Source organism: Pongo abelii, chromosome 7 (assembly GCF_028885655.2).
Source record: "Pongo abelii isolate AG06213 chromosome 7, NHGRI_mPonAbe1-v2.0_pri, whole genome shotgun sequence".
NCBI lineage: Eukaryota > Metazoa > Chordata > Mammalia > Primates > Hominidae > Pongo > Pongo abelii.
In genome coordinates, this window is record NC_071992.2 from 160,068,200 (window position 1) to 160,094,586 (window position 26,387).

Below are 26,387 nucleotides of genomic sequence, written 5' to 3' on the forward strand. Positions count from 1 at the left end.
ACAGGACAAGCTGTGGGGAAAAGTGAGTGATTCGTGTTATTTCCAGGCAGCCCCACTCCAAGTCTCAGGGGGACGGCCCTGCACGCAGACTGTTCACCAGGGCCTGCAGCCTCTCGGACAGCACCACCTGCAGGGAGGAGAAGAGGGGAGCAGTGGGCAGGGTGAGGGCGGGGGCACACAGGGCAGAATGGCAGGGCGGGCCTCCCCCCAACCTGGTACTGTGCAGGGCTCCGCAGCCGCCTGTGCTCAGGGCTGAGTTGGCTCAGGGACAGCTGGGCCAAGGCTCTAGACTCTGCCAGGGATGGGAGCGGCTCACACAACTGCAGGGAAGAGGTAAGGAAAGAGAAGCTTGGGGCTGGCTCCCAGTCAGGGCTCTACTGGGGCTGGGGGGCAGGATGAGGGCGGTGGGGCAGCCACCTGTCCCTGCTGGAGGCAGAGCCGCAGTAGTGGCTCCACCTGGGCTGGCCTCACGGTACAGGGCTCCTGGGCCCCTGGAGGCCACACCCTCAGCTCCTGCCCAGCCTGTGGCTCCGGCTCTTCTGCTAACTGCAGCACGTCCATGAGTAGAGACCCTGTGTGGGTGAGGCAAGAATAAGGGGGGGCCCTGGTGTTCTGAAGGTGGACAGCAGGGGGGATGGGAGGGCCTCACCGTCAGAGCCCAGGAGCCGGAAAGCAGCCTTGCTCCCAGGCAACGTCTGCTTCTCAGGGTCCTCGGTCAGCTTCATTCGCGGCTGGCCTCCGACGGCCACCAGCTGCAGGGAGAGGGCGTTGAGCTCGCTGGTCCTTATCCCCGACCCAGCACCATCCCTCAGACCTGCCCCAACCTGGGCCCCCAACACTGTCCCTACCTTATAGACGCCGCCCAGGGAAGGCTGTTGGGGGCAGGTGACCACACTGGTGCCAATGCCAATGACATTCACCTCACTGCCCTGGGTGGGGAAGGGGGTGGCCGTGAGCCCAGCTGCCATAGGTGGGGAAGGAGGTGGCAGTGCCCTGGGTGGGGGAAGGAGGTGGCACTGCCCTGGGTGGGGAAGGAGGTGGCACTGCCCTGGGTGGGGAAGGAGGTGGCAGTGCCCTGGGTGGGGGAAGGAGGTGGCACTGCCCTGGGTGGGGAAGGAGGTGGCACTGCCCTGGGTGGGGAAGGAGGTGGCACTGCCCTAGGTAGGGAAGGAGGTGGCAGTGAGCCCAGCTGTCCTGGGTGGGGAAGGAGGTGGCAGTGCCCTGGGTGGGGAAGGAGGTGGCATTGCCCTGGGTGGGGGAAGGAGGTGGCACTGCCCTGGGTGGGGAAGGGGGTGGTCGTGAGCCCAGCTGCCCTGGGTGGGGAAGGAGGTGGCAGTGCCCTGGGTGGGGAAGGAGGTGGCAGTGCCCTGGGTGGGGGAAGGAGGTGGCACTGCCCTGGGTGGGGAAGAAGTTGGCACTTCCCTGGGTAGGGAAGGAGGTGGCAGTGTCCTAGGTAGGGAAGGAGGTGGCAGTGAGTCCAGCTGCCCTGGGTGGAGGAGGTGGCAGTGCCCTGCGTGGGGAAGGAAGTGGCACTTCCCTGGGTGGGGAAGGAGGTGGTCATGAGCCCAGCTGCCCTGGGTGGGGAAGGAGGTGGCAGTGCCCTGGGTGGGGGAAGGAGGTGGCACTGCCCTGGGTGGGGAAGGAGGTGGCACTGCCCTGGGTGGGGGAAGGAGGTGGCACTTCCCTGGGTGAGGAAGGGGGTGGTCGTGAGCCCAGCTGCCCTGGGTGGGGAAGGAGGTGGCAGTGCCCTGGGTGGGGAAGGAGGTGGCACTGCCCTGGGTGGGGAAGGAGGTGGCACTGCCCTGGGTGGGGAAGGGGGTGGCAGTGCCCTGGGTGGGGGAAGGAGGTGGCACTGCCCTGGGTGGGGAAGGAGGTGGCAGTGCCCTGGGTGGGGGAAGGAGGTGGCACTGCCCTGGGTGGGGAAGGGGGTGGTCGTGAGCCCAGCTGCCCTGGGTGGGGAAGGAGGTGGCAGTGCCCTGGGTGGGGAAGGAGGTGGCAGTGCCCTGGGTGGGGGAAGGAGGTGGCACTGCCCTGGGTGGGGAAGGAGGTGGCAGTGCCCTGGGTGGGGGAAGGAGGTGGCACTGCCCTGGGTGGGGAAGGAGGTGGCACTGCCCTGGGTGGGGAAGGAGGTGGCACTGCCCTAGGTAGGGAAGGAGGTGGCAGTGAGCCCAGCTGTCCTGGGTGGGGAAGGAGGTGGCAGTGCCCTGGGTGGGGAAGGAGGTGGCATTGCCCTGGGTGGGGGAAGGAGGTGGCACTGCCCTGGGTGGGGAAGGGGGTGGTCGTGAGCCCAGCTGCCCTGGGTGGGGAAGGAGGTGGCAGTGCCCTGGGTGGGGAAGGAGGTGGCAGTGCCCTGGGTGGGGGAAGGAGGTGGCACTGCCCTGGGTGGGGAAGAAGTTGGCACTTCCCTGGGTAGGGAAGGAGGTGGCAGTGTCCTAGGTAGGGAAGGAGGTGGCAGTGAGTCCAGCTGCCCTGGGTGGAGGAGGTGGCAGTGCCCTGCGTGGGGAAGGAAGTGGCACTTCCCTGGGTGGGGAAGGAGGTGGTCATGAGCCCAGCTGCCCTGGGTGGGGAAGGAGGTGGCAGTGCCCTGGGTGGGGGAAGGAGGTGGCACTGCCCTGGGTGGGGAAGGAGGTGGCACTGCCCTGGGTGGGGGAAGGAGGTGGCACTTCCCTGGGTGAGGAAGGGGGTGGTCGTGAGCCCAGCTGCCCTGGGTGGGGAAGGAGGTGGCAGTGCCCTGGGTGGGGAAGGAGGTGGCACTGCCCTGGGTGGGGAAGGAGGTGGCACTGCCCTGGGTGGGGAAGGGGGTGGCAGTGCCCTGGGTGGGGGAAGGAGGTGGCACTGCCCTGGGTGGGGAAGGAGGTGGCAGTGCCCTGGGTGGGGGAAGGAGGTGGCAGTGCCCTGGGTGGGGAAGGAGGTGGCACTGCCCTAGGTAGGGAAGGAGGTGGCAGTGAGCCCAGCTGTCCTGGGTGGGGAAGGAGATGGCAGTGCCCTGGGTGGGGAAGGAGGTGGCACTGCCCTAGGTAGGGAAGGAGGTGGCAGTGAGCCCAGCTGTCCTGGGTGGGGAAGGAGATGGCAGTGCCCTGGGTGGGGAAGGAGGTGGCACTGCCCTGGGTGGGGGAAGGAGGTGGCACTGCCCTGGGTGGGGAAGGGGGTGGTCGTGAGCCCAGCTGCCCTGGGTGGGGAAGGAGGTGGCACTGCCCTGGGTGGGGGAAGGAGGTGGCACTGCCCTGGGTGGGGAAGAAGTTGGCACTTCCCTGGGTGGGGAAGGAGGTGGCAGTGTCCTAGGTAGGGAAGGAGGTGGCAGTGAGTCCAGCTGCCCTGGGTGGAGGAGGTGGCAGTGCCCTGGGTGGGGGAAGGAGGTGGCACTGCCCTGGGTGGGGAAGGAGGTGGCACTGCCCTGGGTGGGGGAAGGAGGTGGCACTTCCCTGGGTGAGGAAGGGGGTGGTCGTGAGCCCAGCTGCCCTGGGTGGGGAAGGAGGTGGCAGTGCCCTGGGTGGGGAAGGGGGTGGCAGTGCCCTGGGTGGGGAAGGAGGTGGCAGTGCCCTGGGTGGGGGAAGGAGGTGGCACTGCCCTGGGTGGGGGAAGGAGGTGGCACTTCTCTGGGTGAGGAAGGGGGTGGTCCTGAGCCCAGCTGCCCTGGGTGGGGAAGGAGGTGGCAATGCCCTGGGTGGGGAAGGAGGTGGCAGTGCCCTGGGTGGGGGAAGGAGGTGGCACTGCCCTGGGTGGGGAAGGAGGTGGCAGTGCCCTGGGTGGGGAAGGAGGTGGCACTGCCCTGGGTGGGGAAGGAGGTGGCAGTGCCCTGGGTGGGGGAAGGAGGTGGCACTGTCCTGGGTGGGGAAGAAGTTGGCACTGCCCTGGGTGGAGAAGGAGGTGGCAGTGCCCTGGGTGGGGGAAGGAGGTGGCAGTGCCCTGGGTGAAGGAGGTGGCAGTGCCCTGGGTGGGGAAGGAGGTGGTCGTGAGCCCAGCTGCCCTGGGTGGGGAAGGAGGTGGCAGTGCCCTAGGTAGGGAAGGAGGTGGCAGTGAGCCCAGCTGCCCTGGGTGGAGAAGGAGGTGGCAGTGCCCTGGGTGGGGAAGGAAGTGGCACTGCCCTGGGTGGGGGAAGGAGGTGGCACTTCCCTGGGTGGGGAAGGAGGTGGTCGTGAGCCCCGCTGCCCTGGGTGGGGAAGGAGGTGGCAGTGCCCTGGGTGGGGGAAGGAGGTGGCACTACCCTGGGTGGGGGAAGGAGGTGGCACTTCCCTGGGTGAGGAAGGGGGTGGTCGTGAGCCCAGCTGCCCTGGGTGGGGAAGGAGGTGGCAGTGCCCTGGGTGGGGAAGGAGGTGGCAGTGCCCTGGGTGGGGAAGGAGGTGGCAGTGCCCTGGGTGGGGGAAGGAGGTGGCAGTGCCCTGGGTGAAGGAGGTGGCACTGCCCTGGGTGGGGAAGGAGGCGGTTGTGAGCCCAGCTGCCCTGGGTGGGGAAGGAGGTGGCAGTGCCCTGGGTGGGGAAGGAGGTGGCACTGCCCTGGGTGGGGGAAGGAGGTGGCAGTGGGCCCAGCCAGAACCTGCAGGGACCCCCGGAGCCCCCCAGCCACCCTCCGCCTACCCCCTCATCCACCCCACCTCCTGGGCCAGTCGGGCCAGCGCCTCCTCGTCAATGTTGTTGCTGACTGCGATGGAGACTGACTCCAGCCAGGGCACCTGGAACCTGTCGCGTGGGTGAAGAAAGGGTGGGGGCCGCCCCTCAGATCTTCCTGATTCACCCTCTTGTCCCCCTGCCCCCAACCCCCCGCCTCAGTCAACGACACCTGCGCTCACCTTCTGCTTGGGAGCTCCTAGGGAACCCCACCGCTTACCTCCCTGCCACGGCCTGCAATATCACCACTGAAACTACAGCAGAGCACGTCACTGTCCTTCCCTGCCCCATTCCCAAATCTCCCACCAGGCACACCTCCTCCCCAAGAAACTCACTGCGCTGCAGCAGCTCGGAAGACCTTGCGGATCTCCTGAGCCTGCTGTAGCAGGTCGCCACTGTCCAGCCTCACGCCCACTGCCCGGTAGCCCAGCTCTCCCAAGGCCAGGGCGACTGCTAGGAAGTTGGGCAGACCACTCCTGCAGGAATGGATAAGGGGGTCACGGGCTGCTGAGGTTCTGCTGAGCCCACCCCTAAAGTGCCGGGGCTCACCTCCACACGCTGTAGGAGTCCAGGAGGCCCTGGAAGGCCCGGGGAAAAGCCAAGGCATAGGCCACAAAGGCTGCCCGCTCGCCTGGGTGCGGCTCCTGCACCCCCAGCCCCAGGTGGGCACACACGGGCTCCAGCCACACCTGGGCTTTGGCTGCCAGGTCCACCCCAGGGCCCTCACCAGCTGCTGGTGCCAACATCTGTGGAACAGAGTCGGTGACGAATGGGGGCCAGGAATGCAGTATGAGGCCTGGGAGCAGCCAGGGACACCCTAGTTTGAGGGCAAAGGTAATGCAGCCCGTGCCAGCTTCCTGGGATAGCACTGGGGTGACCTGACTGGGTGGCACACCGCTCGCCAGAGAAAGGGCTGGCTTGGGGCCTGTCGCCTGGAGACAGCAGGGTTGAGAGGAGGGACTGACCGGGTCAGGGGGCACCTCGCTGCCTGAAAAGGAAGTGACGAAGGAGTGGGCCAGGGTCCCGGCCACCGGCACACCTCGCAGCTGGCCCGCTAGCACGTTGCTGCTGCTGTCGAAGCCTGGAGAGGAAGGCGGTGGGATTGGGGGACTTCGGGCCAAGACGGGGCTCCTCCTTCCCGGCCCTTGCCTTGCCCCGCACCAGACACTCACCGCCCAGGTAGCTGTAGGTGGAGGCTGTCAGGCCCCCATCGGGGCCCTGAGCCCGCCTCAGGCCCATCTCTAGCAGCCGCTTCTCTGGCCCTGCGATCAAGCGAAGCCGCGCTGCGTTGGTGGCCACCAGGCTGTGGGGAGCCAAGAGTCAGGGGGGCCCAGGGTGAGGGTCGCCAGGCCACCCAAGACGGCGGTTACCTGGGGCCTGGAACTTCTAACCTGGGAGCTCCACTCTCACCCAGCCCCTCCTTACACCCTGCACAGTGGGGGCGGGAGGCCAGTCCTGGGACCCCCGGGCAGCCAGCCCCGCCGCCACAGTCCAGCACCGAGCCCCAGCGCTGCGGGCCCATCCCATGCCCACGCTCCCTGCCAGTGGCCCGCAGCCCACCTGGCGTAGCTGACCAGGCAGAGCAGCGGTGTCTCCAGCAGCTGCACCACCAGGAGCGGCCCGGACACCTGCAGGAGCGGCACCTGCGGGGAGCGAAGTCAGCTCCGCGCTCGGCCCAGCACCCCGTGGCCGCCGCGCCGCCCGCTTACCCCTACTCACGCCCGGGAAGGCGAGGGAGCCCTCGGGCAGGGCTCGCACCGTCACCTCGGAGCAGTCGAGGGCCCGAAGGTGCTCGAAGAACGCAGGGTCCGTGTCTGGGGGCAGCACCGAGGCCAGGAACTGCACGTCTGGAAACGAGGTAACTGCGCTGAGACCAGCGCGGGGACAGACCGGTCGTGGGACATGGGTGGGTTCCATTGGGGGGCAGGGACTTCCACCGGCCACAGGTGGGGGCTTCTGTCGGGCGTGGGGGGATCGTGGGGTGGGGGTTTCCGTCGGGCATGGGCGGCTCCCGGGGTGGGGGCTTCCGTCGGGCGTGGGGGGCTCGTCGCGCGGGCGGGGGACTACCGGCGTCCCGCAGGCGGAAGGCGCGCAGGAAGCGCACACAGTCGCGCAAGCCGGCGGCCAAGGCGAAGGCGCCATCGAACGGGCAGCGGCGGAAGAAGAGCTCGAACTCGGCGGCGTCCCGCGCCCGGCCCGCGCGCCAATAGCCCAGCGCCATGGTGGCCTGGTAGAGGTCAGTGAGGAGCGGCCGCGCCGCCGCGCGCCCCTCGGGGTCCTGCTCCGCCGCCATCCCGCTCCCGACGTCCGGACTCCGGCCCGCCCCGCCCCGGCCCCGTGACGCGCCCCGGCCTATGGCGCACTCCGTGTGGGGCTTATCGTGCGGTTTGGGAGCGGCACGGGACGCCATGGAGGACGGGAGAGGTCTAACATTATCGGCGCGCTGAGAGGGGCTGAAACAGCTGGACCCGAGATGGGGTGGGAGATGTCACCTAACTCCTCTCGGACCCCCAACCCTACTCCAGGCCCAACGGCCTCTTTGGAGCGCAGCCCGGTCCTGGTCACCAGAGGTGCCCCCAGTCGCTCGTGTCTCTGCCCCTTGGCCGGGCCATTAGGTGCAGCTCAGGACTTGCCAAGAGGCGGAAAGGGTGGAGGACAGACCAGCCAGACTCCACCCCCACCGACCCAGAAGACAACCGCTGGCCAGCAGCCAGCTTCTGCCCTGGGCCTGGGGAGGGCGGCCAGAGGCTGCCTTAGTTGGAGCTTGAGCAGCCAGGCTAGGACGAGGGAGCCCAGATGGATGCAAATGTCGTTTGGAAAGAGCTTGGCACCCAGGAAAGGGCGGCGTGGGGCGGGGGGGCGCATGCACACTGTCAGCTGGCACCAAAAGACCTTCTGTGGCTATGAAGGCCCAGTGTCCCTCAGTGCTGGCTTTTATGGGGTCCTGCACTCCGAGCCCCACAGAACACTTTCTAAAGCTCTGAGGGCAAAGTCAGGGGCCACTACCCAGGAAGAATCCATTCCCCTTGTGGCTTGGGGCCCCGAGGACACAGTCTGACCAGAAGTAATCAAGTAATTACACCCTATCCTCTTTCACCCCAATGCAGACACGCGAGGTCCAGGGGAGGGAGCGTGGCCACACATGCTGACCACATACGGCTGTCAGGATGCTGAGGCACAGCTCCACAGAGCCCAGGCAGCCACGCTCTGGCCACCCCAGAACATCATGGGAGGGGCACAGTCCCTGGAGCAAGGGGGCAGGGATTCCAGGAATGAATGAGGTGAGGGGAGGGCCGGGACACTGACAAAGGGCATGGCAGCAGGGCCAGGTGCCACTGGGACCTCTTTCCTGGACAGTTCCAGGCTTGCACGCTTGCTCCCATGGGGACAGTGCCAACAGGAGGCAGAGTGGTGGGGTGGTGGCCTCTCCAGATAGTGAGCTAACAGTTTCTGTTTCTGGCTTTTTAAACCCCCTGAACTGGACTTGCTTTTCCAATGGAAAGGAGAAGAGGGAGGGCTGGAGCTTTGGGAGGGAGTGGCCAGGAGATGGAGAGACAGGCGGAGGTCTGCTGGGGGCAAGGTGACATGGCCACAGAGGGTGGCAGCAGCCAAGATGACTGTGTGGGAGCAGCAGGGCAGAGATGGGGCTGAGACAGGGAGGGAGACAGGCCAGGTACGAGCAGGAAATGACCAGGATGGAGCCAGAGGGCCGGTCTCAGTCTTTAATCGTGGCAGGGCCTCACGCATGTGCACACGCGCGCACATACACACACTCAGGCTTCAGATCTTGTTGAAAGCTGCGATATCGACACTCTGCACCTGAGGAAAGGCGGAGGGTGATGGTCAGGGCCATTCCCCTACAGCCCACTTGGAGCCAGGAGCCTCCTCTGAGGTGGGGTTCACTCTGGGACTCGCTCCCTGGCATGGGCCAGGGTCCCCAGTCTCCTCTCCCCTCCTCTCCCCGGCCAGCTCACTCACGTGCTCCTCAAACTTGGTGATCTCCTCCTCCAGCAAGTCTGTCCCCACCTTGTCGTCCTCCACCACACACTGAATCTGTAGCTTCCGGATACCATAACCCACGGGCACCAGCTTGGAAGCCCCCCAGACCAGCCCGTCCAGCTGGATAGAGCGCACACAGGCCTCCAGCTGGGCCATGTCCGTCTCATCGTCCCACTGTGGGGAAAGGGGAGGAAAAGCTGGGGTCAGCCACCCTCAGAATACCCAGGAAGTACCTGCATGCACCCTACCCTCAACCACTGTGTGTCCACAATTCTGTTTCCTTAAAGGGCCCACAGAAAACAATCTAAATTCACACCTTCCTGTCCCAAGACTTCTAAACTTGGCTTTAAAGTCTTCCCCAGGACCCAGAGGGGAGGGGGAGGGGGAGGGTCACAGGCTGAGCCAGCTAGGTGGGCACCAGGGCAGTGCCTGGCCCCCTGAAGCCCCACCCCGCCCACTCACAGGCTTGACATCCAGCAGGATGGAGGACTTGGCCACTAGTGCAGGCTTCTTGGCCTTCTTCTCCGCGTACTGCCGTAGCCGCTCCTCCCGCAGCTGTGCCGCCTCTTTGTCCTCCTCCTCATTGTCGCTGCCAAACAGGTCAATGTCGTCATCCTCGTCATCCTCTGCTGGTGTGGCTGGCTTCTTGGCTGGGGGCTCCACTTGGCGCATGGGAGAGACATGCTGCCACAGCGGAAGGGATAGGAGGCATGGCTGAGACGCTCCAACCAGGGCCCAGAGCTGCCTGGCCACCTCCTGGCCCTCCTCCCTCCCTTGAGTGCAGGAAGGGCAGCCCCTGTGTACCCCAGCTGTGTACATGCCGGGCCCCAGGAAAGACAAAAACTGCCTTCACCTGCCCAGGGGATTAGCGCAGGCCTAACTAAACCTTCCTGGGGACCTGAAGACTCCAGTATCCTGACTGCCAGCTCATCACTGCGGCTGGGGCCAGCCCACAGGGAGACGTGGAAGCCAGCAGGGCCACGTGGTCCCCTGCAGTGTCAGGCGTGGGGAGAGCATTCACCTGGGTCTGCGGGGTCGTGGCCCGGTGGCCAGGCGAGCTCTTCTCCAGCACGTTCAGCCGGGCCTCCAGCTTGGAGATGGCCTGCTGCAGCTCCTGTACCACTAGGGGGCAAGGGGAGCACGGTTAGATGGCAGAGGCCAGGGACAGCCCCAACCCACTGGCCCGGGGCCTCACCGCCACGCAGGCTCTGGTTCTCCACTTCTAGACTGGCGATCCGGACGACGAGCTCGCTGTGGTCTCCGCTGGGGCCGCTGGAGGCCCCGGGGCCTGAGCTCTGCAAGGCAGGAGGAGGGGAGGGCTCAGTGCCCAGCCTGCTTCTAGGGTCCCCTCAGAGGCTCCAGTCACCTCCACTGGGTCCCCCTGCCATGCTCAGGACTGTGGGAACTCACGGAAGGAAAACTACGGCTCGGGAGAGCAGGAGGTGCCCCCTGCTGATGCCCAGCTCAAACTTATGATCTCAGAGGTGGCAACCACCACAGACCACAGTGAAATTCTCAGCCAGGCAAAGTGCAGGACAGGAGGCTCTTGGTGCCCCAAAGACGGAGGCTGTGGGGAGCTGGACCATGGCTGCTGCTGCCCAGCGGGATCCTGCTGAGCAGCCAGGCTCAGAGGCTGGGTGGGAGGTGGTGAAGGACTCACAGTCCTAGGGACAACCTGGGACAGGCCTCAGGGGACCAGGTAGCACTGGAAATGGGAGGCGGGAGCAGCTGAGGGCCCAGTGGGGGAAGAAGGAAGGAGCCCACCCGTGTGGGCAGCAGCCACCCGAAGCTTTGTCTCCCTGGGCCTCACGCCTGCCATCTCACTCAGCAGGCCAGTTTCTAGGTGATCCAGGGCCCCAAGCCCACCTCGTACTTTGCCATAGCTGAGACTGATTGATGCCTCGGGGCCCAGACAGGCTCCCAGCCTCCTGGCCCTTAACACTAGCCAGTCCTTAGGCATCTACCTGCACGCATGGGCCATTTAGCCTGCCCACCCACAGGATGACTCTAAGGGCAGGGTGCACCTGGCTGCATGGAGCTCTCAGCCAACCCCATCTCGGCAGCTCCCCGGGGCTCCCTCTCTGTGGGGAGGGGCCTGGAGTAGCTGGGCAGGCGAAGCTGCTCCTTGCAGCAGCTGCGGACATACTCAGGCCTTTGCCCAACGTGCAGCCCCATCCCTGGGGCCTTCCTGTCACCGTCCTTGGGACCATGCTGTGGGGAATGCTTGTTTATGTATCTGGAGAGGGTGGGAGCTAAACCCCGCAGATCATGGGCAAGGCCGAGCCAAGACTGGCCCAGGAGGCCCACCTGGCAGCAAGGCCAGAAAGAAATGGACAGGGAAAGGCCAGACTGGCAGAGGCGCATGAATGGTGGTGGGGGTGCAGGAGGCACCGGCAGAAACTCTTGACAAGCTCTGGGGCAGAAGCTGGAGCACAGGAGGGCCAGGCTTTGGGGCGTCAGGGGGCGTGGAGAATCACAGCAGACCTCCTGAGGGAGTGGGGCTGGGTCCTGAGGAGGCCAGAATCTGTGAGTGGCAGGGCCAGGGCACCTGAGGCCTCATGCATCCCACACAGCAGGCCCAAGGACAGGAAAAAGGTCCCCTCTGGAGGAAGCACTAAGTCAGCACTGGCCCTGGGCTGCATGATGAGCAGTGGGGGCCGTTTCACCACTGCCTGGCTCTGCGGGCCACTAGGCCAGAGCCCACAGCGCTCAGGCCACAGGGAGAGCCCCCTCCTTTGATGCTGACTCAGGGGGGGACTAGGGATGCCAGGCATCAGAGTCCCTGAGCACAGCTTCAACGGGGCAGGCTCAGGTCACCCAGTGCGGTCACAGCGGGCCTCAGAGAGCCCCTCAGGGACTTGGGGGATGCCAAAGGCAAACACTTCAGAGCCAGACCCATGCCTGTAACCCTGTGCCAGCACCACGTTCCCAGAAACCCTGCAGTTCTGAAACCCCAGTGTCTGCTGAGCACTCCCACCCCAAATCCAAGATGAGACTGGGCCCCTGCCATGGGCTGAATAATGTCCTTCCAAATCCACATGCTGGAGTCTTATCCTCCAGTATCTTAGAATGTGACCTTATTTGGAGACAGGGCCTTTACAGAGGTAACTGTCACTGAGGGGCAGGGGGCTAATCCAATCTGACTGGTGTCCAATAAGAAGACATCAGGACACACACACACTCAGAGGGATGACCGTGTGAAGACACGGAGAAGACCGTCTACATGCTGAGAGAGGCCTCAGGAGAAACCAGCCCTGCTGCCACCTCCATCATGGACCTCCAGCCTCCAGAGCTGTGAGAAAATACATGTGGTTTAAGTCACCCAGTCTATGGACCTTTGTTATGGCAGCAAACCAGTCCCTAAGCCCTAACAGTGTGACCACCTGCCTGTCCCAGAGACCATGACCTTAGGGTTGACCCCACACAGCCAGGGCTGAAGAGTTCCTGCAGCCCCAGGGCCAAGCCCTCGACCGCTGCCTTCTGGGCACTGGAGCGCAACAGGCCTGACTTGGGTGCAAAAATCTGTGCTCCCTTAATCTCATGTCTGCCTAGCCTGGACTTGGTCAGATGCCTGGGCAAGCCAGGGGTGCAAGCCCTCAGAACGCAAGGCACAAAGGAGCACCCCACCTGGCAGACAGGAGTGGCAGCGCTTCCTGGGCCCCCCACCCAGGGATGCCCAGCTTATGGCCCGGGAGCCAGCACACCCCTAGCTGGCTGTGGCAGACAGAATAAGGGCCCCTGCAAAGATACCCACATACAAGTCCGCAGAGCTTGTAAATATGGCCTCCCATGGCAAAAGGAATTCTGCAGATGTGATAAGATTAAGTTAAGTGGATCTCAAGAAGGAGAGAGGATGCTGGATCACCCAGGTGGGCCCACTGTCATCACAAGGGCCCACACTAGGCAGCAGGAGCGAGGGAGGGGAGAGGGAGGCTGAGTGAGAGACAGCTGCCTAGGAGCCTTGGGCCAAGAACTGTGAGCAGCTTCCAGCAGCCAGAAGAGACAAGGAAGCGGATTCTCCCCCCAGAGACACCAGAAGGACCACAGCCTTGATTTTGCCCCCATAAGATGATCTCAGACTTCTGGCCTCCAGAACTGTAAGGTGAGGAACTTGTGCTGTTTTAAGCCTCGGAAGTGTGGCAACGTTACAGCAACAAGTGGAAACCAACACAGATCTTGGCCCAGGAAGTGGGGTGCTGCTGGAATGCCTAACAATGTGGAGATGGCTTTGGAGTTGGGCAGTGGTGAGGCGGGAAGAATTTTGAGGAGTGTGACAGAAAAACCCTAGACGGCCAGGCACGGTGGCTCACACCTGTAATCCCAGCACTTTGAGAGGCCGAGGTGGGCGGATCATAAGGTCAGGAGTTCAAGACCAGCCTGGCCAACATGGCCAAACCCCGCCTCTACAAAAAAAAAAAAAAAAAAATCAGCTGGGCTTGGTGACAGGCACCTGTAGTCTCAGCTACTTGGAAGGCTGACACAGAAGAATCGCTTGAACCCCAGAGGTGGAGGTTGCAGTGAGTCAGGATCATGCCACTGTACTCCAGCCTGGGCGACAGAGCAAGACTGTCCACAACCCACCCACCCCTGCCAAAAGAAAAACCCTAGCCTGTCTTGAGCACCCTGTTGGCAGAATTCAGATGCTAAGCCCCTCGGTGAAGACTCAGAGGAGGTGAGAGCAGGGCAGAGAAAACACATCATCTTCTAGAGCAACCTACTAAGCCTAAACTGCCACGAACATGCTGTTAGTAGGAATACGGATTTTAAAAAATGACAGCGGGGGCGGGGGACGATGGGCCACACAGGAGCGCTCCCTTCAAACCTCACGTGACCCGCCAGGCTGGACTGTGAAACTGCCTGGGACTAGTGATGCCATTTCCTTCTTCTTTTTCCCATTTTGAAAGGGAATGCCTGTCCCACAATTGTATTTTGGGAGCAGATAACTTGTTTTCCAGTTTCACTGGTCCACAGATGGAGAGGAATTTTGCCTCAGGATGGACCACGCAGTCCCCCATGCCTGACTAGATGGGATTCTGGACTTTGGAGGGACATTGTGGGGGACCCAGGCTTCTGCAGATGTTGGTGGGGAGCAATGCACCTTACAAATGAGACAATGAGAATCTCCGACGCCCACGTCCCAACCCCCAGAGCCTGCAAATCCACTACCTTACATGGCAAAAAGAAGAATCGGCAAATACAATTAAATTCAGGATCTTGAGGTAGGGAACATCCTGGACCTGGGATCCTGGTGGGCCCAAAGCAAGCACAAGAACCATGTAAGTGACGGAGGCAGGAGGCTCGGAGAGAGGCGTGAGATGGAAGTGGAGGCGGGGCGGGGATGAGGCTGCCTGCTGGGCACCTCGAAACAAGCAACGTGGGCATCCACCGGAATCTGGAAGAGGCAAAGGAACAGACTCCTCCTGAACCTTCGGAAGGACGGCAACCTTGCTGACACGGGGGACAGCCTCGTGAGACACATTTCAGATTTCTGGCCTGGAAACCCGGCATGATACAGATGTACTGTTTCCAGCGTGAAGCTGTGGAAAGCCATAGCAGCAGCCACAGAAACACTGACGCCGTTCTTGGGGCCAGGACAGCACCCCGTCCCGGGGAGAACGCAGTCCCAACTCCTCGGGAACACCAGGGCTGCCACCGCCCGGAGGACACCCCTTCCCCAGCCAGCCTGTCAGGCCGCAGCTACTGCCTCCAACTCCTGATCTTGGCCCGGGGCCTGGAGGCCAAGCAGGGATAAAGGGCTCCTTCTGGGTCTCCAGCTCAAGACGGTGCCAACTCTAGGCTCTGAACTCCTTGCGCCTTGCAGAACCACCACTTCTCTCTCCCCAGTGAGGCAAGATCTGAGGGAATGCAGGAAGGCCCGGCAGACACACAGTCCTGCCACAGGGAGCAAGCAGGGAGGCACAGGCTCTCATGGCAGGCGCCCACGGCGCGCCCTGCGAATGGCACCACTCAGCTCCCAGCCGGCCCCGCAGGAGCGGCCAGTGTGACCGCCAGCCGGCAGACGAGGTAAGCACGGAAGGGACGCGAGAATAAGAACACTGTCCATGGCAGTCCGGGCCTGGAGGCCACAGAGCCACACGTCCCAAGGAGCACAGCGCTGTGCACTCTGCCCTGACTCTGCTGTGAAGCCAAAACAACCAGCAGCATCAGGAAAAATCAGACGTGCTACTTGGCCGAGCAGGAGCCCGCGGGTCCGTGGGCCGCGGGTACTCACTCCAGCCAGGGATTTCTGGATGTTCTCTCTGGCTCTCGCAATGTCACGGAGGATCACGCTGGCGCCGTTCTCCTGCAGACAGTGCAGAAAGAACCAGTCTTTTTTTTTTATTATTAAAAAAGAATTTAATTAAAAAACAAACCAAAAAACCCCATGAACCCTCACATACAGACAGCAAGAAAGTACTGCACAGAACGAGAGCTCAGCGGGCCAGAAAAGCGGGAGGTGCCCGAGGCCGTGACGACAGGCAAAGGCGCCCATGTCTGCGGGGGAAGGAGTGCCAGGCCTGGCCCCACACCATGTGCACAGGCGCTGGCAGGAGGGCCCTGAGCAGACCCAGCCCGGGGGCCCAGCCAAGGCCGCCTGTCCCAAGACCCCACTCCCAGCTCCCACAGCAGAGCCACTGGGCCAGGGTGCCTCTGCCCTCCTGGCCTGGCTGAACCCGCCTTGTGTGCCCCGGCCACTCCTGTCGGGCAGCAGAGCCGCCTAGCCACCCCACGTGCAGCTCTCACCTGGCGGGAGGCACCTGCCACAGGCCCGTTCATCTGCTCGTAGAATCTCCTTTCTGCGTCGTCATATTTGAACTTGTCGAACCAGATCTTCTCATGTGCTAAGAAGTTTGTAGCCATTTTTCTGCTGGGAGGGGAAAGAGGCAAAGTCAGCATGGCTGGGAAGTGGGGCCGAGATAGCCCTGGCCTCAGCCTTCCCCACAGAGACCCTCATCAGAACAGCCCAGAAGCACCAGGGTGCGGTGGGGCTGACACCCGCTTCAGACACCAGCGGTTCTCCACAAAGCAACACCAAGCCCATAAGCCCTCACCCCACATGGCATCCCCAGGCCTGTCTTCCAGACGAGGAGTTCTCAAAGTGTGGTCCAAGAACCTCTGGGGGTCCCAAAGCCCTTCCCTTTCACTCACATGAAGCTGGGTTTATGTCAAACAGCTGGAGTGTGGAGGTAGGTATGAGGGCCCAGCTGCCTCCCACTAAGCCAGACACCCGAGAGATTTGCAAAAACCTCAAGTAAGACCATTCTGCTCACTGTATTTTTTGGTTATGGGAAAAGTATTTCTCATTAAAAAAAAAAAAAAGATGTTAGTAATATGTAACAAGTTTCTTCTTCAACAAATAAGTACACTTAACATTTCTGAGTTTTTTTTTTTTTTTGGTGAGATGGAGTCTCACTCTTGTTGTGCAGGCTGGAATCAGCGGCGCGATCTTGGCTCACCGCAACCTCCGCCTCCTGGGTTCAAGCAATTTTCCTGCCTCAGCCTCCCCAGTAACTGGGACTACCAGTGCGCACCACTGTGCCTGGCTAATTTTTTGTATTTTTAGTAGACAAGGTTTCACCATGTTGGCCAGGCTGGTCTTGAACTCCTGACCTCAGGTGATCACCCGCCTCGGCCTCCCAAAGTGCTGGGATTACAGGCGTGAGCCACCGTGCCCGGCCCATTTCTCAGTTTTAATTGCTAATGTGGTAAAAATCAATAGATACAATGAAAGCTCTTTGGGGTCCTGAGAGCAAGAAGGTTGAGAATTGCTGCCCTAGACAGGGACCATGGCCCGCAGGCAAATCCAGCCTGTGGTTTTACTGGCACAAAGCCCCACCTCGTGCTGCTCCCACTGGCCAGCAGCAGAGGAGCTGGGCAGATGACTCTGTGGCCGGGGCCCAGACCCTCTGGTTCTTTATGGAGTCTGCTGCCCCCCACCCTGGACTGGCCAAGACCCTCCTACTGTCCAACCAAGTACAACAGAACTGTCCCCATCCTGCTCTGCCGCCAGTCTGTGTGTGGACTCCAGACCATCGCAGGACCTTGTCAAGTGTCCTCTCGGTAACAAAGGGCTGGAGTCTGTGAGCCTCCTCCGCGTCCCTGACCCAGGACACTCTCTTGGCAAGGAGGGACCAGGCCATTGTGAACACCAGGGCAGGTGGAAGGGCAGCAGGTAGCATTCCCCTATGGGGTCCCGCCCTCAGGTTATCTTGTCAACCGGCAAATCCAGACCCCTGGGGGTCCAAGGTTGGAACCACTTCCTTGGGGGCCTAGGCAGCTGCTTGGGACCTTCAGAGTCCTTCCCTGACTCAGCCTGCCCCACCACCAGGACACCATTGCCAACAGGCCAGCCTCGCCACTTCCATGCCTTCTGTATTCCCTTCCAAGTCCAATCGCCCACCCACCTGCCTGGCCCCAGAGACCGCTGCTGGGGTTGCGCCTGCACCCTGGAGCAAGCCCCCAGCACCCAGAGGGAGGTCGCACAGACCGGGCACCCTGGGATGGAGGCCACCTGACCAGCCACATGCCCATGCATCTGAGACGCCACCACCTTCCCTCAGAGGTGGTTTCAGGTGACAAGGAAAGCTGGGGGTGCACAGGATGGGCAGGCAGGGACACATTGGCTCCCACATCTCATCGCAAGGGAGCGCTAGGGCCAGAAACCAGCTTCAATGCTTCCCACCCCTATGAGTAGCCTTGTCTTCTCAGCCCTGGCATGTGACAGCCACAGGGGACTCGGGGAGCTTCCCAGCCAAAGAGGGACCCTGGGCGAGGCAGAGATTCTGCCCTGTGCTGAGCCCTTCCCTGCCCCCATCCAGACAGCCCGGGACTTTGGAACCCCAAGCAGTGTCCCTGGAACCCACAAGCGCAGCACCACCTTTACTCAGCCTGCTCCTGCATTCAACTCTGCTGGGCCCACGGGTCTCGGGGAGCCCCCACCCTAGGTGGGCAGGGGAGGAAGCTGGAGGAGCCCCAGCCTGGGACGGCTGTCCCTGTGCCCACAGCCCAGGCTGGGTGCCCACCCAGCACGTTTCTCCTACTTGGGTCTCAGGCTGGACACAGACGGGCCAGACCGAGGACCAGGTCGGTGAGACAGGGAGGCAGCTTCGAGGCACCAGGCCATGCGCAGGGCCTCGGCAGCGTGGTGGCGGCACTCGGCGCTGTCGTAGGCAGGCTTGCTGAGCCAGGGGGCCTCTGCATCCTTCTGCAGGAAGTAACAGTAGGGCAAGGCAGAGAGGGCCTCCCCACTGGCCCGCCGCGGCCCGGCCCGCTTGTTCCCTAAGATGTTGCGGCCCCGCCGGTCTTTGCGGCCCCGCCGGGCACCCTCGGCCAGGCCGGCTCGCTCTTGCAGGCGCACCTTCCCTGGGGGATGGCCGTCAAACAGGGCCTCGTAGAAGCCCCTCTCGGCTGCATCATACCGGGGCTTCTCCAGCCACACCTCCCGAACCAGTGCCTGCAGGCTGCCCAGCGGGGGCTGGCCATTGACCGGTGGGCTGGGCTGGTGGGCCAGGTCGGGGACGGCCACCTGCTGGCCTGTGTTGGGAGTCCCCTGCCTGCGGCTGCCCTCGGGGGCCAGCAACGGGGCCTGAGACCACTCCACAAAGGCCCGCTCAGCCTGGTCGAAGGAGGACTTGTTGACCCAGATCCCCCAGGTCACATGGTGGCAGGCCACCTGGTTTCCATGGGTGCAGAGACCCCAAGGGGCCAAGGCAGGAGGCCGGGCTGCCTGGGCAGCCACATCTGCCAGCTTCTGGCGGTAGGAGCTCTCTGCCTGGTCGAAAAGTGACTTGTCCAGCCACACGCATTCGGCCGAGAGGCCCAGGAGGGCCAGGTCCGCGGGGCCGAGCCCGCTCTTGGGGGAGCACTTCCTCTTTTTGTGCAGGGGCTTCCTGCTGTCCTGGCTCTTCCTGGGATCACTCCTGCTGCCGCCGTCAGGGGCCTCTGCCTCATCAGCGTCCTCAGGGTCGTCCTGGCCAGGCCCATTCACGGCTGGCCCCTCGTCTGGCAGCTGCTGGGCGGAGGCGGCCGCCTGCGTGGCCTCGTGCTCGTAGAAGCGCCGCTCGGCCTCCTCATACTTGTGCTTGTCTTCCCACACGGTCTCCAGGGTGCAGGAGGCCTTCCCGCTCCTCATCTTCCGGACACAGCGATAAAAAGCAAGCAGAGGGCAGAGTTGCAACACAGCGGGTGGCCGCAGCCCCGTGCCCGCCCTCCCCATGGCTGCCCTCCCGGGGCAGGGGCTGAGGATGCTCCCCAGTGGGGCTTCCATGAGATGACATTGAAGGACGTCAAAGTCAAGCCCATGTGGGGGATGTTTTGTTGTAAAGAGAAAACAGGGCCGGGCGCGGTGGCTCATGCCTGTAATCTCAGCACTCTGGGAGGCCAAGTGCCTCCCAATACGTGAACAACACATAACTTTTTTAGTGAATGTATGGCCCGTGAAGTATCTGAGACATACTTATACTAAAAATTTTTCGTCATTTATCTGAAATAAGCTTTAACTGGCTAACTAGCTTTCCCTGCATTTTTGCACAGGCCAGGCCTGGCCACCCCACCGTGGTGGCTGGTGTTCCCATTCTACAGAACGGTCTCTGTAGCTGTGGCTGTCCTGGCCACGCCACTGCCACACCCAGAGCACCCTCAAAGTTCTTACAAAAGAGGGAGCCTCGGCCAGGCGCGGTGGCTCACACCTGCAATCCCAACACTTTGGGAGGCCGAGGCGGGTAGATCACAGGGTCTGGAGACTGAGACCATCCTGGCTAACACATTGAAACCCTGTCTCTACTAAAAATAAAAATAAAAAAATTAGCCAGGCGTGGTGGCAGGCGCCTGTAGTCCCAGCTACTCGGGAGGCTGAGGCAGGAGAATGGCGTGAAGCTGGGAGGCGGAACTTGCAGTGAACCGAGATGGCGCCACTGCACTCCAGCCTGGACAACAGAGCAGGGCGAAAAAAAAGAGGGAGCTTCTCTGTGGGCCTGACTGTCCTCCCCGGGAGGGGCCGGGTGGCCGGGCAGAGGGTGGAGTGCCCACTCATGAAGGGTCACATCAGGAGGAGACGCCAGGGAGGATGCTAGTGACCAGTGTGTAGAAAGGAGGAGCCAAGTGCCTGGAGCACTGAGACAGCTCCGGGCTCTCTATCAGCTGCCCCCACCTCCCAGCTGGAGTCCATACCTTTGGGTCCATCCAAGCTAAAGGGGAATCATGGGGATCTCACAGTCCCAGGACATCCGGGCCCCCTCTAAGGTTTTGGTTCTGTGTGATGTTGAGGGACCATCTTGGTGGGAGGCAGGTTGTGAGGCTCCACTCCCCACTTGCTACCGTGGCCTGGGAGCCTCAGCCTCCTCCCTGGATGTGGTGTTCCCTCAAGCTGTGGGTGACCTCAGTCACCTGCTGCCCCAGTGCTCCAGCATCCATGGGGAATCCTGCCAGGGGCACGCTCTGCTCCCAGGCGTCCAGTGTGGTGTTACAGAAAGGACAGGCCCAGAAGGCCAGGGGCAAATCTGCTCTTGGGATGCAGGTCAGCACCCCAGCCCGCGCTCGGCCTGCGATAGCTTCCTCCCCAGCCATGCCCGACTCGAGGCTCTGCTCCCCAAAAGCAGAAACGCCTGGGCCTAACCAACACCTAGGAGCACCCTCAAGAGGGGGCTGTGCAGCTGCCCCTCACAGACACCGCTGCTATTCTGCTGCCTCCACAGGTGTGTCTAGTGGAGCCTGAGGGCAGACCCAGTGGCCCCAGGGCACGTGGCTGTGACTGGGACCACCTGCCTGGTCTGCACCCAGAGGGAGGCAGCCTTCGGTCAAGAGCAGACCCTTCACACCAGCGGCTATGGGTCTACGCCCCTCTTCTAACATCCTTACCCAACAAAACCAAGGCTGGCTCCAACGCCCCCGTGGGGTGCTGAGCTGTCTGCGCTCCACCCAGGCAGGGAGGACTTTTGGGAAGGCCCCGCGCACTGCACTCTGAAGCCTCTAAGTGGAACATGGAGTTCTTTGCGGGTATGTGGCCAGAATCCCTCAGTCCCAGCAACAAGTTCTAATGGCACCAACGAGCAACCAGGGCCAGGAGGCCACAGGGGCCACGAAGGAGCTCCCTAGGCTCCCCTGCTCATTCCTTCCCCAGGCTGGGGCAGCACTTACCAAGGCCAGGCTGATGGGCAGAGGCAGGGGTTGTGGGTTGGGGGTGGGGTGGGAGCAAGAGCCCAGGAGACAGGGCATTGTGACATCGTGCGGTGGTACCCCCGCCAGTCTCTCTGCTTCCATGGAGCCGTGCAGGTCCCATCGGCAGTGCCACTAAGCTGGTCCCCAGTGTCAATGCCCTACCAGACTTTACTGGCCAAAGTGGCCTCAGACTATGTTCTTGGGGGCTCCGGGCAGAAGCTGCCGCTCAGGGAGGGGAAGCCACTTCAAGGCTCCTGCCGAGACCTGGCACTGCCACCAGTTCCCCGCAGGGAGCCGCATGTCAGCTGCTGACCTGCCAGCCCAGGCCAGGACCCTGCTCACGGCCACACAGGGTGTCCACCTGCTGCTGCCCCATCCAGAAAACCCAATTCCTCCACTTTACAGATGGGAAACTGCAGCCCCTCTGCGCAGACTGGGCCATGTACAGGTGGTCTTGGGTTCCCTCGGGTGCAGTGATGGCTGGGGGTTCCCCGGTCAAATGAAGGGGAATGGGGCACGAGGACAGGCGAGTACTTACTTTGCTTTGGCCTCCTAGGACAGCATGAAGGAAAAGCAGCAAGGTTAGAGGCAGCCAAAAAGACTAACCGGGTCAGACACAGCAGCAGGTCGGCCCGAGCCAGCCGGGGGCCTTTCCAGAAGCTGCTTGGCGAGGTGGTGTGGAGGTGACATTGGTGGAGACAGAAGCTGAGCGCCAGACAGACCCGCCACCACCACAATCCCAGGTGGCAGCTGAGTCCACACGCTCGAGGCGGCGTCACTCCGTTATCCCCTGAAAGGGGAGCTCTTGGGATTACTGTTAGCTGGAGCCTAGGCAGGCCCTGAGGGACAAGCAGGGACCACTATCTGAGCCAACCTTTCCCAAATCCACCCACCCTGTCGTCACCTGAGAAAGGCAGCCTGAGACAAGGTAAGCCAACGCCCACAAGCATCCCCTGGAGCTGCCAAGAGCTCCCCCAAGCCCCTCCCCTGCACTGCCCCTGTGTCCGGTCTGCTGAAGGAGGCCCGGAAGATGACAAGGACCCTCAAGGGGGAGGCAGCCCAGGGCCCACGTTGGTACAGGGCCCCTCTCTCAGCAGAAGCCACCGTCAACACAGGGCTGGCACCCAAGGGCCCCAGCACAAGCCGCAAAGGCCTCCCAGACTCACTCCGCCACAGTGTACACACAGGGACAGAACCTTCACCCCGTTCACTCCTTGGCTGGAGACACCAGGTGTCCTGCCCCTAATCTCACAAGAGCCACCTCAGAAACCCTGCAAGCTCTGGGAAGGGCAGCTGGGCACAGCTGAAAGCCCAGCCACCAGCCCGTGTCCTGGGTGGGACTGGGCAGGAGGGGCCACCTCCTACTGCTGATCAACCCGAGAGCCCTGGCTGGGATCCGACTTCCTTCACCAATGGGAGCTCCAGGGCCCTGCCCACCTCTGTACACCCCACACTGCAGCAGGGGGCACCCTGCAGGGAGGAACTGGGCACCCTGCAGGGGTCTGGTGGAGACAAGGATGCTACGGAGGCAGCTGCCGCATGGGACCAGTAAGAGAGATCTTGGGTGGGCTTCCCTGCAGAGAGAAAGCCCTCTGGAGACACCATAGTGAGCCATGCTGGAGACCTAGAGGCCAGGCCCGTCACCTGGGGAGCTGGCCACTAACAGCGGGCAGAGAGCCTCCCAGGACAGCCAGCACAGCCCCCCACACATCCGAGCCCACCTCCTCATTTCCCCGCTTCCCGCGTTCCCAAGCACAGGAGGACCTGCCGGACCAAGCACACCATCTCTCCTAACAGAGATCGAGTCTGAGCTTCAACGCTTGCGCCGACGACAGGCACATGCAGGACGCAACGACTTTTTCAACTGCATCCCTACAAACGGTCAGCCCCTTCGCTCCTGCAGTTTATCCAAGCTCAGGAGGAGCTTTCTAAAGAGAACACAGGGAGACAGCCGGCTGCCAGAGAAGCAGTCTTGGAAACGCCAGAGCCAGGCCCCAGGGGGAAATGGCCCAAGTGTCCCCACTCTGCTCCTTGGAAGCAGGCCAGGCTTACCACCAAGGCTCTTCCCTGAGGGGCAGACAGTGTCTGCCGAGCACCTGAGCCTCTGGCAGCTGCCCAGAGTTTGAGAGTGCCGTGGGGTCCTGGCTTTGGAAGGCTCCACCCAGCTAATGGGGCCTGTGACACAGGTGGCACCCAGCAAGACCCACTGCAGCAGCATGGCCCTCACAGCCTCCCGTCCCTGTCCTGGGAGCAGCCACGGCAAAGACTCCTACCCAGAACACTCCAGGTCAGGAGGGCAGGGCCCTGAGGAAGGTGAGGACATCCTGGAGAGCTGTGGCCACCAAGGTGCTGCACAGCCTGGAGGTCTCCACACACCTGGGCAAACGGAAGCTTTCTGGGAGGAGCTGGCTCCCAGGCCCTGCCCTCCATGCCACCCCATCACAGTCGCACACACAGACAGGCTCCCGGATTGTCCACCCTCCACAGGGAGAAGTCAGGGAGGTGGGCGGGGGATGGGGTCAGCCACCGGCTCAGCCTGTGCACGCCCACCCCTCCCAGCAGCACCCCTCTCCGGCCCACCTGGCTGGCCTGAGACTGTGGACTGGCACTGCCTGATAGAACTTTCAGTATCCTCAGTGCCCAAAGGGCGCGATGACTAGCCCTTAAAATGAGGCTGGAGCCCCTGAGGAAGCAGGTCTTTAGGCAGAACCACCACACGGCAGAGCAGCGCAGCGCACAGGACTTCCTGCCTGGAGTGAGGCCTTTGGTCTTTTTTTTTTTTGAGACAGAGTCTCACTCTGTCACCAGGCTGGAGTGCAGTGGCGCGATCTTGGCTCACTGCAACCTCCAACTCCCCGGTTCAAGCGATTCTCCCGCCTCAGCCTCCCAAGTAGCTGGGACTACAGGCATGCGCAACCACGGCCAGCTAATTTTTGGGTTATTTTTGAGACGGAGTTTCACTCTGTCACCCAGGCTGGAGTGCAGTGGTACGATCTCAGCTCACTGCAACTTTCACCTCCCGGGTTCAAGCGATTCTCCTGCCTCAGCCTCCTAAGTAGCTGGGGTTACAGGCGTCTGCCACCACACCTGGCTAATTTTTTTTTGTATTTTTAGTAGAGATGGGGTTTCACCATGTTTGCCAGGCTGGTCTCGAACTCCTGACCTCAGGTGATCTGCCTGCCTTGGCCTCCCACAGTGCTGGGATTACAGGCGTGAGCCATGCGGCCGGCCTAATTTTTGTATTTTTAGTAGAGATGGGGTTTCACCATGTTGGCCAGGATGGTCTCGATCTCCTGACCTCGTGATCTGCCCGCCTCGGCCTCCCAAAGTGCTGGGATCACCAGCATGAGCCACCGCGCCCGGCCGCCTTTGGTCTTTTTAAGAGAAAAAACTCCACAGCTCCACATTCCCACTCAGCCACTTTCCTGTCTGACTCCTGGATATTCCAGCCCTACTGGGAAACGCCAGCCTGTCCTGCATACCTCAGAGCACTCACTGTAGCTGCCCAACCCACCCTGCCCCAGGCCAAGCCCCACCCCAACCGCGTCTTTTCTTAAATGCCACTGCAGGTCAGCTCCACGTCCAGCCCTGCTTGAGGGGCTCTGGCCGACCTGCCTGCCCGGCACAGCCCCTGTGCCTCCTGGGTGACTCCAGCACTGCACAGGCTTTCTGGAACCCCTGACAATACCCACGCCACACCTCACACGGCACCCTTGGCTGTCAGCGAGGCGGGAGAGCTGGAGACCTGTGGCAGGCTCCTACACCAGCACTTAGCATAACTCACTGCCACCAGCTTCCAACACGCTGATGTCACCTTAAAACACTGGCACAGGATGATGACCCACAAATCCTCAATGCCACATTTCCTGTCCTCAGCCCCCAGAAGGCTGACGCCAGTGCACGGCACAGCCCAGGTACTCTGTCCATCATCAAGCACGTGTGCCCACCTGTGCTAAACCTTGCACCCTCACCCAGCAACCCGGGAGCAAAGCCCAGAGGGCCTAGTCCTCCAGAGGGCCTAGTCCTCCAGAGGGGGCGGGAGGCAGCGGGGGCTCTGCCGGCTGGGCGCTTACTCTGCCAGCACTGACTGCGTGTGAACCCTGCAGCAGCCCAGGGGAGATGCTGCTGTCTCACAGGATTGGCACTGCGCCCAGAAAGCCTCTACAGAGGCAGGTCTAGGAGCCTGGCTGGGCCTGAGGCATGTGGTGAGAAGGCGAAGGTGAGCGTCTACTTCCTCAGAGGACGCCCGGAGGCTCCTTCCACACCTGCCCAGCACCTCAGCTGCATCCCCCACCCCCAGAACAGGGCTGGGCACACACAGGGGCTCCGGAAATAACCAACTGCCTGCGAGCCAGCTGCTTAAGACTCACAGGGTCCAGATGACGGGGTGGTCGGAGCTGTAGAAGGAGGCTGCTCAGGTGAGATGGCCTGGCCTGCCTCCCTGGGAGGTGAGCCACAGGCACTGTCAACTTAAGCAGCACCCGCCCTGTCAGGCAGGGACAACCCCAAGTTTAGCTACACAGTTCTTTTGCTGCCAGGCGGTCCTTCATTCTGGAAACCAATCCTGACGTCTCATCAGGTCCACAACCCACTCCGCCCCCTTTGCCTTCTTCCTTCCACTTAAAGCCTCTGAAAGTACTACTTCTTAGCAACAGCATCTCCGCCCCCTTCAGAGACTGCCCGACCACCCTATCCAAATCAAGACACAGAAATTTTGACCCAGTCACAGTACAGGCTTATTCCTTTCCGTGCTCACTAGCGTCTAAGTTCCAAGAGTGCTGCGTCCGTGCCTATCCCCTCTGTGCTCAGCTGATGCGTGCAGTAACTGGTGCTTAACAAACACGTGGTGTACGAAGGTCTGAGGCCAGAGGAACAGCTGGGGCAGATGTCTGGTCTCCCGCGGAGACGGCAGCAAACACAGGCCTTAGGCCCCAGCAGCCCGGCCGAGGGGCTTCCACGACCGGGATGCGCCGTGAGCCAGTGCTCCCGGCGCCCCCGGCCCGCGAACGCCCTCCAGGCAGGCCACGTGGCCTCCGCCGCCCCGCCTCTCTGCGCTCGCCCCAAGAGCCGCACTTGGCCCACGGCCCCTAAGCCCGCGCTGGCGCACTTGCGCCTCAGTCCCTAACGGCGCGAGCTTCTGGCGCAGCCCGGGCCGCCCGCCCTCCCGGCCCCTCGGGCGTCTCTGTCGCGCCCGACTCCTTCCGGCGGGGGCCGCGGTACTCACACGCCAGCCAAGGACGCGGCGACCAAGGAGGAGGAATCGGTGGACGCGGGAAGACTGATGAAAGGGAGGGCCGCCCGGGTCGCGCACGGGAAATGAAGCACTGGGCTCTACCAAGAGCCACGGGCCGGAGGCCCGGGGGGGACGCGACCCCTGCACACGCTCCGCCTGGCCGCCAGGGCCCTCGACGCGCCGTGCCCCGACACTTCAAAGGCAGAATTCCGTTGGAGATGACCGCGGAGGCCGCTTTTCCCCGGAGGAGTCTGCACAAGTGCTGAGAACGGGCGGCAGCCCGCGCGCCCCCACTGCGCTTCGCGGCCAGTGGTGTCGCCGGTGGGGGCGGGTCCGGCAGCCGGCAAGCGGCGAGTGACGCACGAGGCGGCCAGCGCGCAGGCGCGGGGCGGGG

The 26,387-nt window shown here is 62.6% G+C and overlaps 2 protein-coding genes and 1 long non-coding RNA gene across 19 annotated transcripts; 1 reads left to right on the top strand and 2 right to left on the bottom strand.

The window, feature by feature from the left end:
* Positions 1 to 11: 11 nt before the first annotated feature.
* Positions 12 to 7,506, bottom strand: NAPRT (nicotinate phosphoribosyltransferase). The gene is made up of 13 exons (XM_024250888.3): positions 6,673 to 7,506; positions 6,325 to 6,452; positions 6,166 to 6,248; positions 5,778 to 5,908; positions 5,571 to 5,686; positions 5,155 to 5,351; positions 4,941 to 5,081; positions 4,593 to 4,677; positions 849 to 929; positions 650 to 752; positions 418 to 572; positions 213 to 320; positions 12 to 127 (listed from the first exon to the last, which is right to left on the bottom strand). The coding sequence occupies exons 1-13, from the start codon at positions 7,013 to 7,015 to the stop codon at positions 65 to 67; spliced, it is 1,734 nt and encodes a 577-aa protein (XP_024106656.2). The 5' UTR covers positions 7,016 to 7,506; the 3' UTR covers positions 12 to 64.
* An 807-nt stretch (positions 7,507 to 8,313) lies between these two features.
* EEF1D (eukaryotic translation elongation factor 1 delta) lies at positions 8,314 to 26,326 on the bottom strand. Of its 17 annotated transcripts, none has more exons than XM_054519024.2 (9): positions 25,985 to 26,326; positions 17,646 to 18,736; positions 15,349 to 15,472; positions 14,837 to 14,908; positions 9,800 to 9,899; positions 9,626 to 9,726; positions 9,067 to 9,288; positions 8,584 to 8,778; positions 8,314 to 8,424 (listed from the first exon to the last, which is right to left on the bottom strand). In XM_054519024.2, the coding sequence occupies exons 2-9, from the start codon at positions 18,734 to 18,736 to the stop codon at positions 8,386 to 8,388; spliced, it is 1,944 nt and encodes a 647-aa protein (XP_054374999.2). In that variant the 5' UTR covers positions 25,985 to 26,326; the 3' UTR covers positions 8,314 to 8,385. The 17 variants fall into 17 exon arrangements, with proteins under 17 accessions (XP_054374999.2, XP_054375000.2, XP_063582969.1 ...); XM_054519025.2 differs by having other exon boundaries at positions 15,349 to 15,469; positions 25,985 to 26,317; XM_063726899.1 differs by lacking the exon at positions 25,985 to 26,326 and adding an exon at positions 21,367 to 24,347.
* Positions 22,083 to 25,507, top strand: LOC129047568 (uncharacterized). The gene is made up of 2 exons (XR_008509354.2): positions 22,083 to 23,073; positions 24,330 to 25,507. It is a non-coding gene; the product is annotated as an uncharacterized LOC129047568 (long non-coding RNA).
* Positions 26,327 to 26,387: the final 61 nt, after the last annotated feature.